Source organism: Mesoplodon mirus (genome assembly GCF_964341445.2).
Source record: "Mesoplodon mirus genome assembly, chromosome: 3".
Lineage (NCBI taxonomy): Eukaryota > Metazoa > Chordata > Mammalia > Artiodactyla > Ziphiidae > Mesoplodon > Mesoplodon mirus.
In genome coordinates, this window is record NC_138978.1 from 176,101,949 (window position 1) to 176,118,806 (window position 16,858).

Below are 16,858 nucleotides of genomic sequence, written 5' to 3' on the forward strand. Positions count from 1 at the left end.
GAGTGGCGACCTGTCTTGACTCCCCTTCATTGGCTGAATCCCCTGTAGGTGGTAACCTAGGCTGGGGATAAAGGCAGCAGCTCGAATAGTTCCGGAGGAGAGAATATCATGCTCTACGTAGGGAAACTTTTGGGAATAGACGTGGAGAGTTGTTCTTCTCGCACACACACTCAGGACTTGTGGAGGGTAGCGCGTACATGTCTGTCAGTGTATTTGTCCCGGGAAATGACACAAGAAGTGGTGTAATTGGACACCCAGAAAATTACTTTGGAGTGGTTGAGAACTGAATTTGGGGGGCGGGTAGCGAGCAGGTAAGAGGTGGTGAGAAAAGCACTGTCTTTTACAGATCTGTTGGAAGCCTAAAGCCGTTTGCTTCTGGGCCCCTTTAGCAAACGTGCCAGTCGGGTGGTGCCTCCGAGGACCAGGAGGAAGCCCCGCTTTGCGATCCCCACGAGAAACCTCGAGGAACCGGGAACGGCGGCGAGGCGGTGGCGCAGTTCCCAACCCGCGCCTGGGTCCTCCCGCCTCCATACCATCCGCCACCACCGCCGCCGCGGCCTCCCTCAGTCCTCCCGTATCCCTGCATTCCACGTTGCGGCAGCCGCAGCCTCTCCGGCCGAAGCGTCCCCACCCTCCCCTCGGGGTGGTGCAGCCGCCGCGCCCCCGGCCCCCACCCGCGCGCCCCCCAAGGCCTGGCCTCGGCTCTGCGGGGCCGCAGAACCGGACCTCGACGCGCCGGCTGGGTTCGGGCGGGGGCGGGGCGGGGGCGGGGAAGGGAGAGGGCGGGTGCGCGCGTGTCGGGGGGCGGGGGCCGCCATATTGGATCCGGACTCGTCGGCGAGCCTCCGCCTGCGTGCGGCGGGGCCTGGAGCAGCCTCGCGGAGCCCAGGGCGCGAGCGCGAGAGGACGGGGAAGGAGGGGGAGGGGTGGAGGGAAAGGAAGGGAGTGGCTGCGAGCCGGGCTGCGGCAGCCTCTGGTCTCCTCACCAGCGGCACCAACCCCTCCTCCTGCGCCTCGGCCGCTCCCCTCTTTGCGGGGTAAAGATGCCCTTAACCCAGGGGTGTGAAGAAGGGGGAGAACTAGCTGCCGGAGCCGCCCGCGCCGTCGCCGCCGCAGTTGCTGCCGTCCGTGTCCTTTGAATCCAGAAAAGCACCCCCTCGCCAGGGCGTCGGGAGTGTGGGCGGGCGAGCGGGCGGGCGGCCGCGGTGCGGGTGTGGGGGAGACCGGGCTCTGCGCCCGGCGCGGCCCAGGCCGGCGGCCCAGCGACCACCGACATGGAGCGGGCTCGGGCGGCCGAGTAGCCGCCGCTCCTGGAGCCGGGGGCGAGTGCCGCCCGCAGCCAGTCAGGCCCCTGGGAGAAGCGGGGAGAAAAATGAAGAGTTTTCATCGGAATCCGTTGGAAATAGGACTAACTGCAAAGCCTTAAAAAGAAGGACCTCGGGAGGAGAAAGGGAAAGCCTCCTCCGGGGAAGGCTTGGCGTGCTCCGAGTCGAGGGGCTGCTTCAGGGACCTCGCCCCCTCCCTTTCCCTCCGGAGAAATTGCCGCTGATGCGTTATCCAAGTGGTGGTTGGGAGGATTTGCAGCAGAATTTTTGGTTTTCCCTCCCCCTTATATACATTCTGTTTTTTTCCTTCCTTTTCGATTTTCCTTCTGCTTGGGAAGTGAATTGCTGATGCAGATCGGACTTAATTCATTAATGATGCAACTGGATTCGTTTCAGGATTGTGTTGCACGAGTTGAATTTTGAATGAAGGAGAAGAGTTTTTTTTTTTTTTTTTTAAAGAAGTGTTGACTCTTTGGTTCTCAGTACTTTTTAATTATTTTATTTAAATATACGATTTAATTGTATTATTCTTTTAAAAATGTTTTAAATATATTTTATGGTAACTTTCCCTCAAAATATGTGTATATGTGTGAAATAGAAGACGCTTCAGTTAAGTGAGGTTACTGGTGTGTTGGATGTTGAATTCAGCACCGGCATTGCATGACAGTTTGAATAACAAGTGGTTTATTTTTAAAACCACACCTTTTAAAGTTTAGGTTCAAATAATCATAGTCAAAATCGGTTCAGTAATTGAAAGAAAAACCAGCAGAAGTTGAAGCAAACATGTCTGGAGAAGTGCGTTTGAGGCAGTTGGAGCAGTTTATTTTGGATGGGCCCGCTCAGACCAATGGGCAGTGCTTCAGTGTGGAAACGTTACTGGATATCCTCATCTGCCTTTATGATGAATGCAATAATTCTCCATTGAGAAGAGAGAAGAACATTCTTGAATACCTAGAATGGGGTAAGTTTGTATGTAAAATAAAAAATTCTTTAGCCATTATGGTTTAATTGTTATAGAGAGTTATCATGTAAACTCTCTGTAATGAGTATATAAATATATATTGTGTGTACACAATATATATTATGTATTAAAATACATTATACATAATGTATTTATATATATATATATATATACAATAAAAGAGTAGACACCAATTACTCAAGGTTTTTTTTTGTAGTTTTCAGTAAATATTTTCCCAAGAGTAAAAGCATGCTACTCAGTTGTTGCCTAGATTTTTTTTTTTTACCATCTTTATTGGAGTATAATTGCTTTACAATGGTGTGTTAGTTTCTGCTGTATAACAAAGTGAATCAGCTATATATATATACATATATCCCCATATCTCTTCCCTCTTGCGTCTCCCTCCCTCTCACCCTCCCTATCCCACCCCTCTAGTGTTGCCTAGATTTAATGTGGGACTTATGAGGAATGACTTACGTTTTTTGGTCAGCAGTAAGAGATTTTGAATAATTCTGTGATGGGCAGAAATGGATTATTGCTCGCTTTGCCAAGAGCGTGGTGGTATAACAGGCATTCAATTGAAAGATATTTATTAGTGGAAACATTCCTTCCCAGGCTTTGGAAATCACTCTGGAAATGGGAGGAGATATTAAAATATCTTAGGTCAACAGGAACTTGAAGGTGGTCATCAGTGGGTTTTATCACATCTCTATATAGTACGTGCAAAGGAAATTACTAAACACGGACTTGCCAAAAATTGTCATGTTTGTAAGATGACATAAATAGTTTAAGAATTTTGTGATAGTATTTGGTAGAGAATGTTTGGGAGCAGCTCCTGCCTGCCTGAGAGTTAGATTTACTCTAAATTTAATTCAAACCTAAACTGGCTAAATTTTTGTCTTTATTCTCCTAAATATAGATGTGATTTAGAAGAGCTAGGTAGTGGAGTAGATCAATGATGAGAGCAAATGCTCCATGTGACCTTCAAGCTTGAAGGCTTGGCTTAAGTTCTGTTTCGGATGTTACATGTGAGCAAGTTCCAGCATCCACCAGTTCTCTGTGGGAAGAGTACACATCATCACATATCATACTGTGTATAGTACATGGCAGTGTACCTATATTGGTACATTGACTTTTGAAGGATATTAGCTAAAGAAGTTATTTTGTACCTTTGGAATACCAATATTTGAGTTTGTTGGAAAGTTTTTATACTAAAATGTCTTTGTTTCCAAGTAAATCTTTATTTTTCTGAAGTAAAAGTCAATTGGTGATTATTTCGTTTTTTTGACTTGAAATTTATTAAAAATTCGTTTGTCAGGTAAATCACTTATTCAAGATTGCCTACACATCATAACTTTAATTATTCAATTTGTCAGTGTCAGAAGTTTTCTAGCAACTTGATGTCATAAGGGTTAAAAAAAATATGTATGAAATGTGAATAGAATAATTTTTTAAAACATATTACTAGACTCATACTGGGAATGTAAGAATTCTAAATGATCTTTCAAGAGACTGCTCTCAAGAATGAAACAGTTTTGACTTTGGTACTGGATTTGTGAATATATGTCCTTTATTTTTATGTGTAGAGTAAAATATTTTATAAAGCATGTGTAGTTTTACACCTCATGTTTAATAAATTTAGAAAAGTTTTAGTTTTTTTTAAGATTTAAAGAAAAGATTTTGATACTTTTAGAGTTTCAGTTCTTGAATTATGGTTTCATAGCGATACTCTAGTCTATGATTATGATTGTCATTTTAATATCTATTATTTCTCATCAGCAAAATGATGGGAGAACTCTTCGTATGTACCAGTTGTAAATGTAATTTAAAAATATGATAAAAAACTATATCCTCAATTGCCTTTTGGTGATTAAAAATTTACATTTATGTTATGAGATATTTTTCTGAATTATCAAAATAATTTATATATATTTTCCACTAATGTTTTCTTGGATCGTGTTTCTTATATCTGTATTAAAAAAAACCTTGTTTGTATATATTTAATTTAAGCCAAATAAGCCAAAAGTCAAATAAGTGTTTGGCCAAATACATTTTATTTTTATTAGCAGATTTTAAATAATTTCAAGCAAGGGATTTTTCACAGTTTTAAAGTAAATTAGGTTTTAGTAGTATCCTTCATATTTTGTCTTTTAGAAGTCAGGTGTGATGTAACAAAAATATACATTCTCTTTTAAGTAAACTCCTATTGTGTTTCTCAGTAATAAAGAACGAGAGACTAGAATTTTTAGGCAGTTATTTTGTAACTGTTATTTTGGGAGTAGGCAGTGTCTGTTAAGTCTTAGGCGTTTTTAAGTTGGAGTGTGAGGTCTTGAAAGTGGGAGTTACCAACCGTAGAAGTTTGGGTAAGGAGGAAGAAAAGAAAGAATGGAAAAAGCTGTCAAGAAGTGCATCATGAGTAGTAGTATTTACTATCTTTAAGTTATTTAAGAATTTAGGTTATTTAAGAATGCCAGTCTCCTCATTTAATTATTGAAACAGATCAACTGTTCTCATATGAATTGATTACTACATTTTGGGGAAATGTCTTATTGGATTCTCACTATCTAACATTATATAAAAAACAAGTTAGATTAAGGAAGTTTCCAGATAGTGAATTGACCTCAATTTAATATTTTAAATATTATTTTTTTGGTCTGTGATGGAAATTGAAAGGGATTATTTGTTGGAGTTAAATTTGGTAATTTAGATTTGCCTTAAATGATACAATTTTTAGTTTGAGTTTTAAAAGACCCAATATTTGCAACAGAAGAGCTGTAGTAGTTAAATACTAGTACATGATGTATATTTGTTTGGCTGTCTATATGAATGGAAGTGTCATCTAGATATGCCTTACTTTTATGCTGATGGTACTTTTAAAAATGGAGTCAGCAAGATTCTGACTTGCTTCATTTCCATCAATTTCACTTTATTCCTAGTTATGGCCCATTTCACTTTTATATTGATGCAGTTAATATTTCGCTCATTACAGTATCATGACAGTAAGAAAGCTGACAATTCAAAGTTAGATTTTTTTTTTGATAGCATTCCTTGCATTTGGTGCTAATGGCTTGAGGGAGGAAACAAGTAGAGCTCTAGAGAGGAAGAGGAGATTAAGTCACTGAGCAATAGAGCAAGAGGATAAAGAGGCCATAGATCACTTTTAAGTTTAATAAGATTATTATTTTTATTAAATTATTCAATATTATTATATTTTCCTGTTATATACAACAAGCTTTGAAAGATTATGTTTTGTCCTTGTTTTTTAAGTTGTTGAAATGGTTATGGTTTGTATGTTTTGTTTATAAAATAATAGTTTTGATATCAGTAGTGTGACTCTAGAGTTAAGTTACAGTAGAGCTGTAGAAGTAAAAATAACTTTTACATTATAAGCTAATCTGCTAGTAATGACTAAATGAATATGTTATTCATTGAATTGGTTATCTTCTACTTTGAAATGAAAAATCAGAATTTTAGGGAATTCTTAACCAAGTTACTTAAAAAATAGGCATAAGATAATATTACTGAATACAAAAAAAGAAATGCAGAACTATCTGTATGTGGCCAACTGTATTTTGATGCTTTCTGAATCTTGGACCTTATAACATTTCATTTAAATTATCCTTAAACAACAGTAATTTTATAGTTTATTCAGTGTATACACACACACACAATAGTCTGAATGACTAATAAACTTGTTACTAGAGTACATCATCAGGTACTGTGGTTTAAACTTTTCATTTTATTAGAGTAGTTTTAAAGCTTATTCATGCTTTTGATATGTGGGTCATTTAAGTGAGATGATGATGCCTTGATTAGAAGAATCTGAATCTTTTCTTTGTTCTTCACTTATGTTGTTCCTCGTTGTTAGCTTTTCCTGAGTAGAATTTATTAATCATACCAAATTACCAAAAAGTTCATTTAATACACATGATTAAGTTTATTTTTATTTAAGTCCTCAATTAGGATCATCATAAATGTCACCAGAAATATAGGTTGGGCATTTGTTTCCTTTATACTAATCCCCTAATAATCTAGTCTCTTCTAAGAGTGATAGTAAGTACAATTATTTGATCTAACACAATGCTCGCATATGATAGAAGCATGCAATAAGTGATGGCTATTATTTTTCCATTTCCATTCTGTTTCTCTCTTTTTTAAAGGATGTAGTGCTCCATGAGTGTGAACAGGGATGTCAGGAATAACACTAATAATTTTAGGAACTTATTTATTTCATATGGAAATGTAAGGCATACCTTAACATAGCAGTGTAAAAACACGTAGCGTAATGTGTTGGAAATTTTATGAAATGTTCCATAATTCCTGGGACTTGGTTAATATTAGATAGTAAGCCCAGGCTATTTTAGGGTAAAAGAACTGAACTTGTTACAAATTAATATTTTATTCTACTATTCTTTTATGGTAGTCAAAAAAAATTCTTCCAAACCCTTTTCTATTCATGTACACTTACTGCCAGTATATTGTATGTATTGCTGATTGTTTTTCTTCCTATTGGTTTTGATAGGTTTTAGAATCAATTTACTAAGTCCACCCAGCATTTAAAAAAGTAAATATACTAGAATAGAAAATATCAAGTACATCATGTGTTGAAAGGATAAATATTGTTATACAGAACTCTTGTGTTTTCTTACATTTCTTACCAAAGATTGGAAGCAGAAGAGTTTGAATTCTAGTGTAGATGACGCTAAAACATGTTCACTGTTTAACAATGAAAAAATTATAGACCTAGTTCCCTTTTTCAAAAAGCGCACATGATTAAATTTGGGACAGACTGAAGAATTTAAAGAAAAGGAGTTTAGGTAGGGACAGGATACTTGGAAGGAGGGCGGGAGAATGGGAGAGAGGAGAAATGAGAAAATGAGCATGAATATACTGTTTTCCTGGGTTGCTACTTTAGTCTGATTCGTGAATAATTGAGTATTTTTAATTTAGAAGAACTTAATGGACAGGGGAATTCACTCGATTTTGTCTTTGATGGTTCATTTCCTTTTTTTTTACATTTTTCCTTTTCTGACTTTGGGCTCCTGGATGTTGACTTCCATTAACTGTAAAAGTTGTGTAACTAGTCAAACATGAAAGATATGACCTTTAGACATTGGTTGTAGTTTTTTGTTTATGCCTTCCCATTACTCCAGATGAATGTCAGAGTAGATGCAGGTGAGAAGGATCTGCTAGTTCCATGGATTTTCTCATCCCTTGTTACTCATGAAACTTCCAGTGGGGGTGACTTCAAGTTTTCAGTAGCTAAGGTGAAGAATTGCTCAACAGCTTTTGCTGTATCTTGAGTCAAGAAGTTCTTTCCATAAAGATTTTTTCTTTTTTCTTTGAAATGACCCACACTATAAGTATAGGTCATCCCAGACATATGAATGACTGTCTTTTGTTGTCACTGCATATAAAACTCCTTTCCAGATCCAGGGGATTTCCTTTTTTCCCCTTTGATGCTGATCAGAGTAACAGGTTTGCTCTTCCCAGCTAGTTGCTCCCTACTTCCTCTCTACAGTGTCCACTTTTTTCAATTAGTAGCTGTTAGCCTCTATTGGCTAACACCCCTCCCCCAATTCTAGTGCTTCTTTATCTGCTGCTATAGGAGAGTAGCGCTTCCGCTTTCATTGGTTAACAGGAGGCTCAGAGACCTGGCTCTCCACTTTCCAATCTCACTATTTGCCCCTTAATTCTTCCTCATACGAACGATGGTTCATTTTGGGGTTAGGGTTTCTTTAGCTGCCTCCCTAGTTTCAAAATGTGTTCTGGAAATCCATGGGGTATTAATAGGTGCTTTGCGGGGGGGGGGTTGTGTGGGTAAATAAATTTGGGAAACTTTTACACAAAATTAAACATTAAAAATATTGTGGGTTATCCTAGAATTTATAATGTTTTGAGGAAGACGGATGGCAACCAGTGTTCCATGGAACACCCTTTGGGAAATGCTCTTTCAGTATGAGGTCATGGTGTCCCTTGTGTCTTCAGGGTTAGAAAGAGATAATTTTGAGGGAAAGTTTGGAACACTGTGTGGTTTGGAGAGAAAATCCAAATCTGAGTAAATTAGATTTTACTTAGTGGTTGTGGACTTTCAATTGTCTTCTGTGTGATAGTCACAGATAAACTTAATCATGGTGGAGTAGCACATGTGTGAGGCTGGTGAACATTTGTGTCCAGGAAAAGCACCCTATAAAGTAGAATGAAATTAGATATAATAATGAACCAGTGCTTTTAGCCTCTGAAGTCCTTGAAATTACTGACACGTCTCTGTTTATGACCTTTTCTTGCTCTAATTAAACTTGCTTTTCAAGTATAGGCATTCACAGCAAATTCAGAAATTCTCACCTTATCTTTTGCAGCTTTAGTTACTTTAATTGTAACATGTTGCAGAACTACTGTCTGTCTGTGAAATAATTCATTACTTTGTGATATTTCAGAGGAAAAGATCATGGACATGCAATTTTACAATTCATTATAGTGTTAAATATTGTTTTTTCTAAGGTTACAATGTTTTTTGCTAAGCTGTTGGTTTCAGATTTTTGGATTAGTGTGGGAACTTTACTTTTATTTGTATCTGTGAAACTATGGGTTTCAAGTGCCAGCACCTATTTATGTAGAGCATAAAGAAGCCAGAATATACAATACTTTTTTTTTTTTTTTTTTTTTTTTTGCGGTATGCGGGCCTCTCACTGTTGTGGCCTCCCCCGTTGCGGAGCACAGGCTCCGGATGCGCAGGCCCAGCGGCCATGGCTCACGGGCCCAGCCGCTCCGCGGCATATGGGATCCTCCCAGACCGGGGCACGAACCCGTATCCCCTGCATCGGCAGGCGGACTCTCAACCACTGCGCCACCAGGGAGGCCCTACAATACTTTTATTAAAGAGGAAACCATATATAATTGGTGCTGTTTCAACACTATGTGAGCAATTAGAACTCTGTGATTACCATAAACTTCTCTTCTGAGTATTAAGGTGGCAGATAATAATACTAGAGGATATTTTGACTTGATTTTAAAGAGAAATAGCTTATAGCATAAATTAATGTCTTTTTTCTCTCTCTTCTGACATACATTTATTGTTCTCTTTAATTCTTCCCCATCAACACTATTCCTCTCACCCCCAATCTAATTTTGCTTGAAAATACTACTTATGCTTGAAAATACTACTTATGTGGATGAAAACAATCTTTTAAAAATACCTGTGAGTTAGTTCAGTCATGCAATCATTTATTAAATTTTGGTTTTATTTCAAATTGCGTACACATCACTGTAGGCTTAATCTATGAAAAAAAAAAAACATGTTCTAGTCAGTTTTTTCTATTCATAGTGATAAAGCTTAATTAAACTTACTTAGAGTTTCCATGGTGAAGATCTACAAGTGGAATACCTCAACCTGAAATATTTCTGTTCTAAACCTATAATACTGGAAAAGAGTAGGGGCTTTGGGTTCAGACTGACTCCCTTGATCATTGGCTGGGTGATTTAAGCAAGTTACTTAACCTAAGTCTGTTTTAACATCAGTGAAAAATGGGCATAATAGTAATAGCCTATTTTTCCAAAAGGTTGAAAGTTGGTTTAGGATTTTCTTTTTCTGGTGATTTATAGTTGCATTTTGTTGGCTTTTTTCTTATTCTGTTTTTGTTTTGTTTTTTTCCCAAAAATAATAAGAAGGTTTATTCAGGGAGATGCACACTCCATAGACAGAGTGTGGGCCATCTCAGAAGGCAAGAGGCTTCTCATTCTGTTTTTGAAGTTTCTATCTGGCCTTATGATAAAGGAAGATAAAATGCTATTTTTTGGTAAAGTTTAATTGAAATGTATAGTTGTACTAATACAGGGATGTAAATAACTTTATTTCACCATTAACAAACATACTCATAGCTTACTGATAATGTTTTATTGAATTATATTGGCATCGGAGATGTCTTTCCCTGTGTGACTCTGCAAACAGCATCTTATTTCTTCTTTCAGGATATTTTGCATTGGAACATTTTGTTGTTATTAACTGAACTGTTTTTTTTAAATTAATTTTTATTGGAGTATAGTTGCTTTACAATGTTGTGTAGTTCTGAACTGTTTTTCAGTAAATATTAAGCCCATGCCTATTCTTTTCGTCACCAACGGCAAATATTGTGAAATGGCTAGTTATGATTTATTTTTATATTTATATAGTTCCAACCTGCAAATCAGTGGTGGAATTCTAGACCTCAACTCAGAAGATTAAAATAATCATGAAAAATTATTGATATGTCATTCACTTAGGAATTTTTGTGGACTAAAGATTATGCAGCACCCATAAATACATGTTGTAGACTGACAGTAAATATGAAGAAAATCCACAGTATACCCTAGTGTTTCCTAAACTATGTTTCAATAGATATAAGTGAAGTTTGAAAATTAAGAGTTCATTGTATATGTAAGATTGGGAAATAGTACTTATTGCATCCCTCTTTGTATATTACAAAGCACATTGTCATAGTAACACTTTTCAAAAGTTCTGTGGTACAGAAACCTCTTTAACTTTGGTTTACCTAGAGTTTGCTTAAGTCATTTGACTTTGGAACCTTTTTTTTTTTTTTTTTTTGCGGTACTGGGGCCTCTCACTGTTGTGGCTTCTCCCCTTGCGGAGCACAGACAGCCTCCGGACGCTCAGGCTCAGCGGCCATGGCTCACGGGCGCAGCCGCTCTGCAGCATGTGGGATCTTCCCGGACCGGGGAACGAACCTGTGTCCCCTGCATCGGCAGGCGGACTCGCAACCACTGCGCCACCAGGGAAGCCCTGGAACCCTTTTTATGAGGATAGCTGGCAGAGTTTGGGAAGTGCTGGTGTACACTAAGAATCCATAGACAGTGTCAGAGCTTTTAAATTAATTATATTTCAGAAAGTCGTTACTGAATTCTTCTATCACATTGTATTTTGAATATTATCACAGTTCACATCCAACTCCAAAGGCAGAGGTTTGAATGACTTGCCTTTATCCTTTTCGTGTTTAATGTTTTTTTAGCACTTCTGTTTGCATCACCTAGAAGGCAGTTCGGCAGTATGTACTAGGTTAATGTGGAGTTCTGCATTGGGTAAGTATGTGTTTATAGACAAAGAACAATAAAACTTGATACATGCCTTTGAGTTTATATTTATGTGTGTAGTTCGTGGTTTGCAAAGATGCTCCTGCTAACCTAGTGATTTTTTGTTTTCAGTAGCAATTGATCATTTTTTAACCCAGTTATCTCTCTAACTGTTGCGCTGGTATAGAATTTGGGAGACAGACTGTCATGGCTGTGAAATAGAACAAAGCTAATTAATTTTATGAGAGTTTTTTTTTTTTTTGTCAAAGCAGTGTTGTCCTGCTGCAACAAGAATCCCATCCTTAAATACCTGGTTTACTGGAAGTGGCTAACGCCCCAAGTTGACTCAGATATTATTAAAAGTAGTCACGGGGGCTTCCCTGGTGGCGCGGTGGTTGAGAGTCCGCCTGCCGATGCAGGGGATGCGGGTTCGTGCCCCAGTCTGGGAGGGTCCCGCGTGCCGCGGAGCGGCTGGGCCTGTGGGCCGTGGCTGCTGAGCCTGCGTGTCCGGAGCCTGTGCTCCACAGCGGGAGAGGCCATAGCAGTGAGAGGCCCGCGTACCGAAAAAAAAAAAAAAAAAAAAGTAGTTACGTACTTACTTAGAAGTGTTCTGTCCTGAGATTTAAAAAAATATTTGTTTAGGGGCTTCCCTGGTGGCGCAGTGGTTGAGAGTCCGCCTGCTAATGCAGGGGACACGGGTTCGAGCCCCGGTCTAGGAGGATCCCACATGCCGCGGAGAAACTAGGCCCGTGAGCCATGGTCGCTGAGCCTGCGCGTCTGAAGCCTCTGCTCCGCAACGAGAGGCCGTGATAGTGAGAGGCCCGCACACTGCGATGAAGAGTGGCCCCCGCTTGCCACAACTAGAGAAAGCCCTCGCACAGAAACGAAGACCCAACACAGCAAAACTAAATAAATAAATAAACTCCTACCCCCAACATCTAAAAAAAAATTAAAAAAAATAAAATAAAAAAATATTTGTTTGAAAAGATTAGGAAAAACTTGCAGTGGCTAGAGCCCCAGTTTGTGATTGTATTGCTAGCTAATTATGGCCTTGCCCCAACCAAAAATCATAACTAAGGAACATTTAAAAACAAACTAAAAGCTCAGGTATGTGATGCAGCTGACATATTGATAAGATATCATAAAGCTTCTCCATCTTCTGTACTTATAAAGATTTTCCTAGAGTTTATGGTTAAAACCATAATAATATTTCCAAGTCCAGTGTGATTTCTATTTCTGCCTTTTTCCTGCATGCCTTTGTAATGTGTTACCCCATTTCTGACTGATGCGTGCTAAGTTGACAGTTTTTTCCAGGCGTTCCTTGCTGTGTTACATTGCTGTAAATTGTGATTAAGTGTGATCATACTTGTTTCTTTTACCTGTGTTCCTGTGGTAACCCCAATTAATTACAGCAGCTCTTGAGTTATCCTGGTACTGTTCAACCTCTGTGTGCATCTGCTCAGTTGACTTGTCTATGTTAAATGTATCTAAATGGATTACATTCCTGGGTCTTATTGACCTTATTAATCATGCTTTTTGTTTCTCCTTTAAATGCTAAGTAACTTATAATCTCAGTATTACATGTGCACCTAGCCTGAAAATATTGGGAATCCTACATATCCAAGGGCCTTTGTTTAGTAGAACTTTTAAAAAATGGTTACAACTTTGATCATGTCAATATCTTGCTTAATATCCTACAATGACTACTGATAGCTTTCAGGATGACATTGAAACTGCTTAGCATGGCATATGGATATGGTCCTTGCCTATTTTTCTAATCTTTTTATTATTTAAAAAAATAATTAAAAAAATTTGAAATAATCTGAAATGTACAGAAAAATTGCAAGTATAGTACAATATTTTCCCCTCTGAACCATTGGAGAGTAAATTGCCAACTTGATACCCTAATTCCGAAATATGTTCGTATGTATTTTGTAACATTCTTTTGCATAACCACAATGCAACTATTAAAATTAAGAAATTAACACTGATACATTAGTATCATCTAATCCTTAGACCTCATTCAAATTTTGTTAGTTGTCCTGATGATACCTTTATAGCAAAAGGATTCAATTTAGAATCACATGTTGCATTTGGATGTCATGCCTTCTAGGGTCAGTCATTCTGGACTAGGGCTTCAGATTTTCCTGTTTTCATGACTGACACTTTTGAAGATTGCCAGCTGGTTATTTTGTAGCATTTGAAGTAAACCCTAAATTTGGGTTTGTTTCCTCATGATCATACATCTTTGGCAAGAATATCCCAGAAGTGATGCCATGCAGCTCTTTTATGTGGATATCCTTTTCATTCAGCTCAGCCTTCAACACCCTACTCCCATCCACGATGCTTTCTGTTCCCCCATTCCTACTTTGATCTGTTCCTCCTAATGGCATATATATGGTATACGTGTACGTATATATGCATATATATATATATATAATTTTGTTTATATTTATTTCCCATTCTCACCTTAAAGGATTTTTTAAAGTTATTCAAAAATTATATATATATATAGTACAGCAGAAACTAACACAGCATTGTAAATGAACTGTACTTCATTAAAAAATGTATATATAGTAAAGTTCATTCATTTTGGTATATATCCTGTGAGTTTTGACAAATGTAGAACAGTACCATAGTCTAGATACAAAGCAGTTCCATTATCCCCCAAATTCTCTTGTGCTGCCCTTTTGTACCACACTCATCTTTTTCCTCCAGCTATAATGAGTTGACTCTTCTACTAATCAGATCTTTTACTTGATTATTCTTTAACTGTTCCATGGATTTCTTTCTTCATTGATGTATCCTGCTTTATTTCGGAAGGGGTTTCTTATAAGTAGTGGTTCATTGTCCCCTCTCTTAGCAGTTGATAATCTATAAATGAGTATTTTATGGGGTGAAGGTAAGGAGAAGGGGGTGCTACTGTTTAAAGGAATAAGATAAAATGCAAATAGTCTCCAATTTTTAAAGGTAAAATTTTCTTACATTAAGTCTGTGTTTAACCTTATTTGCAACAGTGTCCAGCATAGTCTGGTGATGATGAATTGAACACACAAATTAGTTTCATTCTCTTCTGCAGCCCCACTAAAACTATGGTAAAGGAATTTTTAAGAAGTCATAAATCTTCAAGGATGAAAAAAACACGGGATGATACTGTGAAATTTTGGAAGCTGAAAAAGCAGGCAGATGGGTGATAACTGCTGACTTAGCAGATCTGAGAAAGTCAAGTCTTAAGTCAGTAATAGTGTAAGCTAGGACCTATCCCCTTTACTTGGCAGAATGCTCAGAAGTCTTAGAAATTGGTATTGTCAGGAACCTGTGAAAGTTGAGGTACAGGTGGAGCTAAAATGTGGAGGACTGATTGAATTGTTGTATAAGCAGTAGGAACTCTAGAGCCCTTCCCCTACTACATGCCAGCTGGCTCCTGTCTTCCCTCCCCAAACAAAGACTGGATGTCTATTTTCGGTAAGACAGAGGTTCTCTGTGTTGAGTGACATTAGGCATAGTTTAGGATGGGCATTTCATACTGAAAACAGGAGAGTAAATAAATGTTTATATATTTTGCTTGGCTCCCAGAAAGTTGGCAACTAGGCCTTTATCACGAAGATAGGAGATTAGAAAAGTCTTCTCTGGAGAATCTGACCAGCCCAAGAAGAAAGGCCTAAAGATACAGATACATCAGAGATTCCTCAGTAAAGGGCTCAGGTAATCACACTTCAGTGCAGTTCATTATCAGTGGGCTTCACCCAAAGGTTCAGAGCTTCAGAGCATCTTTCCATTTTCTCATTCCTAATATAAAACCAGGGATTGTGAGATATCTGAAGAAAGTCTGTAATAAATAAGATACAGCTTCAAACAAACAAAAAATGGGAAAAAAAGCGCCTCACATGAAACAGACTCTGCAGAGATAGTGTGACTTCAGAAACAAAACACTATCATTAATATTCTTACAGATAAGAGAAGACCCATGAAGTAAGTCAGGATGTCATAAAAAGGAACAGTGAAGGGCTTCCCTGGTGGCGCAGTGGTTGGGAGTCCGCCTGCCGATGCAGGGGACGCGGGTTCGTGCCCCGGTCCGGGAAGATCCCACATGCCGCGGAGCGGCTGGGCCCGTGAGCCATGGCCGCTGGGCCTGCACGTCCGGAGCCTGTGCTCCGCAACGGGAGAGGCCACGGCAGTGAGAGGCCCGTGTACCGAAGAAAAAAAAAAAAGAAAAAAAGGAACAGTGAAAAAAATGAAAATGAAAGAATGAAAAAAATTAAAAATGTGATAGCTAAAATTAAAACCTCAGTACACGAACCGGAAGGTAAAACAAAGAATTTCTCAGAAAATACAGCAGAAACCACAAAGGGATAGAAGAGAGGAGATAAAAAGAAGAACATTGGAGGACCAATTTAAGAGGTCTGAATAATAATCTGAATAATAGGAATTCCAATAGGGAGAACAGAGGGGAGGAACCCAATGAAATCATTCAAGAAAATATTTTATAATTGAAGGACACGAGTTTCTAGATAAAGAGTTCCCACCAAATACCAGGACAAGGGGTGGAAATAGATTCATACCAAGATTTACAACCAATTCATTGTGGAATTTGCATATCTCTGGGGACAAAGAACAGACTCAAAAAGTTTCCAAAGAGAAAATACAAAGGATCAGGAATCAGAAAGGCTTTGGACTTCTCAGCAGCAACACTGGAAGCTAGAAGACAATGTTAGTATTTTGAAGGAAAATGATTTCCGAATTGGAATTCTATAACCATCCAAATTCTCAGTCAAGTGTGAAGGTGGGATAAGGACAGTTTAAGACCTGCAAGTCTTCAAAAAATTTTTACCTTCTGCAACCTCTGGACTCCCAATAGGGTAACCCACCATCCAGGTTTACCTGGGACTAGGGAATTTCTTAGTATATAGACTTACACTGAAACCAGGAGAGCCATAGGCAAACTGTGATGAGTTGGATGCTCTAGCCCCAACTAAACAAGAGAGTAAATTAAGATGAGGAAATATAAGATACCTCCTAGTAGGAGATCCAGTACAGGGGAGAGAAGAAAGGATTTCCTAAGATGATGGTGAAGAGAGAATACAGAATGATTGCTTTGCACCAAACATAGAGGTCAATCAGCCCAGATAAGAGGCAGTGCAGAAATCTCACTGAGAGACTTCTTTAATATCTGATGCGAATGAACATCTTGAGAGGAGATTCAGAAATTTGGGGAGAGTCTGGGTTTGCTTGGAAAGTGAAGCAAATGAGAAAGCAGTGATTAAGAAAAATAAAAATTTCTGTAGGAAAGGAAAATAATAATTTACATGGTTACAGTAGTGGAACCAGTGAATATTGAGTTAACTAAAATTATGCTATAACTATATTGGGAGGATGGTATAGGAAGGAAAAGGTTTTTGGTGAGGGTGATGGTACTTAACTGGGGCCTGGTGTTTTTCCTGAACCTTAAATGGCAATTGAATCTGTGTTTATGAATAACTAATAAACATGAAAACTTAAAAAAATAGTA

General features: G+C 38.5%; 1 protein-coding gene across 20 annotated transcripts in view; it reads left to right on the forward strand.

Annotated features, from left to right (window-relative positions):
* The first annotated feature begins 963 nt into the window (after nt 1-963).
* The window catches only part of CDC42BPA (CDC42 binding protein kinase alpha), a 309,540-nt gene continuing 293,645 nt past the window's right edge, over nt 964-16,858 (forward strand). For 8 of the 20 annotated variants that reach the window (XM_082612486.1, XM_082612494.1, XM_082612491.1 and 5 more), the window contains exon 1: nt 966-2,286. In XM_082612486.1, the coding sequence (XP_082468612.1) occupies nt 2,109-2,286 (178 nt within the window). In that variant the 5' untranslated portion in view covers nt 966-2,108. Of the gene's footprint in view, nt 2,287-16,858 lie in introns of all 20 variants that reach the window. The other 12 variants (XM_082612485.1, XM_082612476.1, XM_082612487.1 and 9 more) reach the window with 4 other exon arrangements.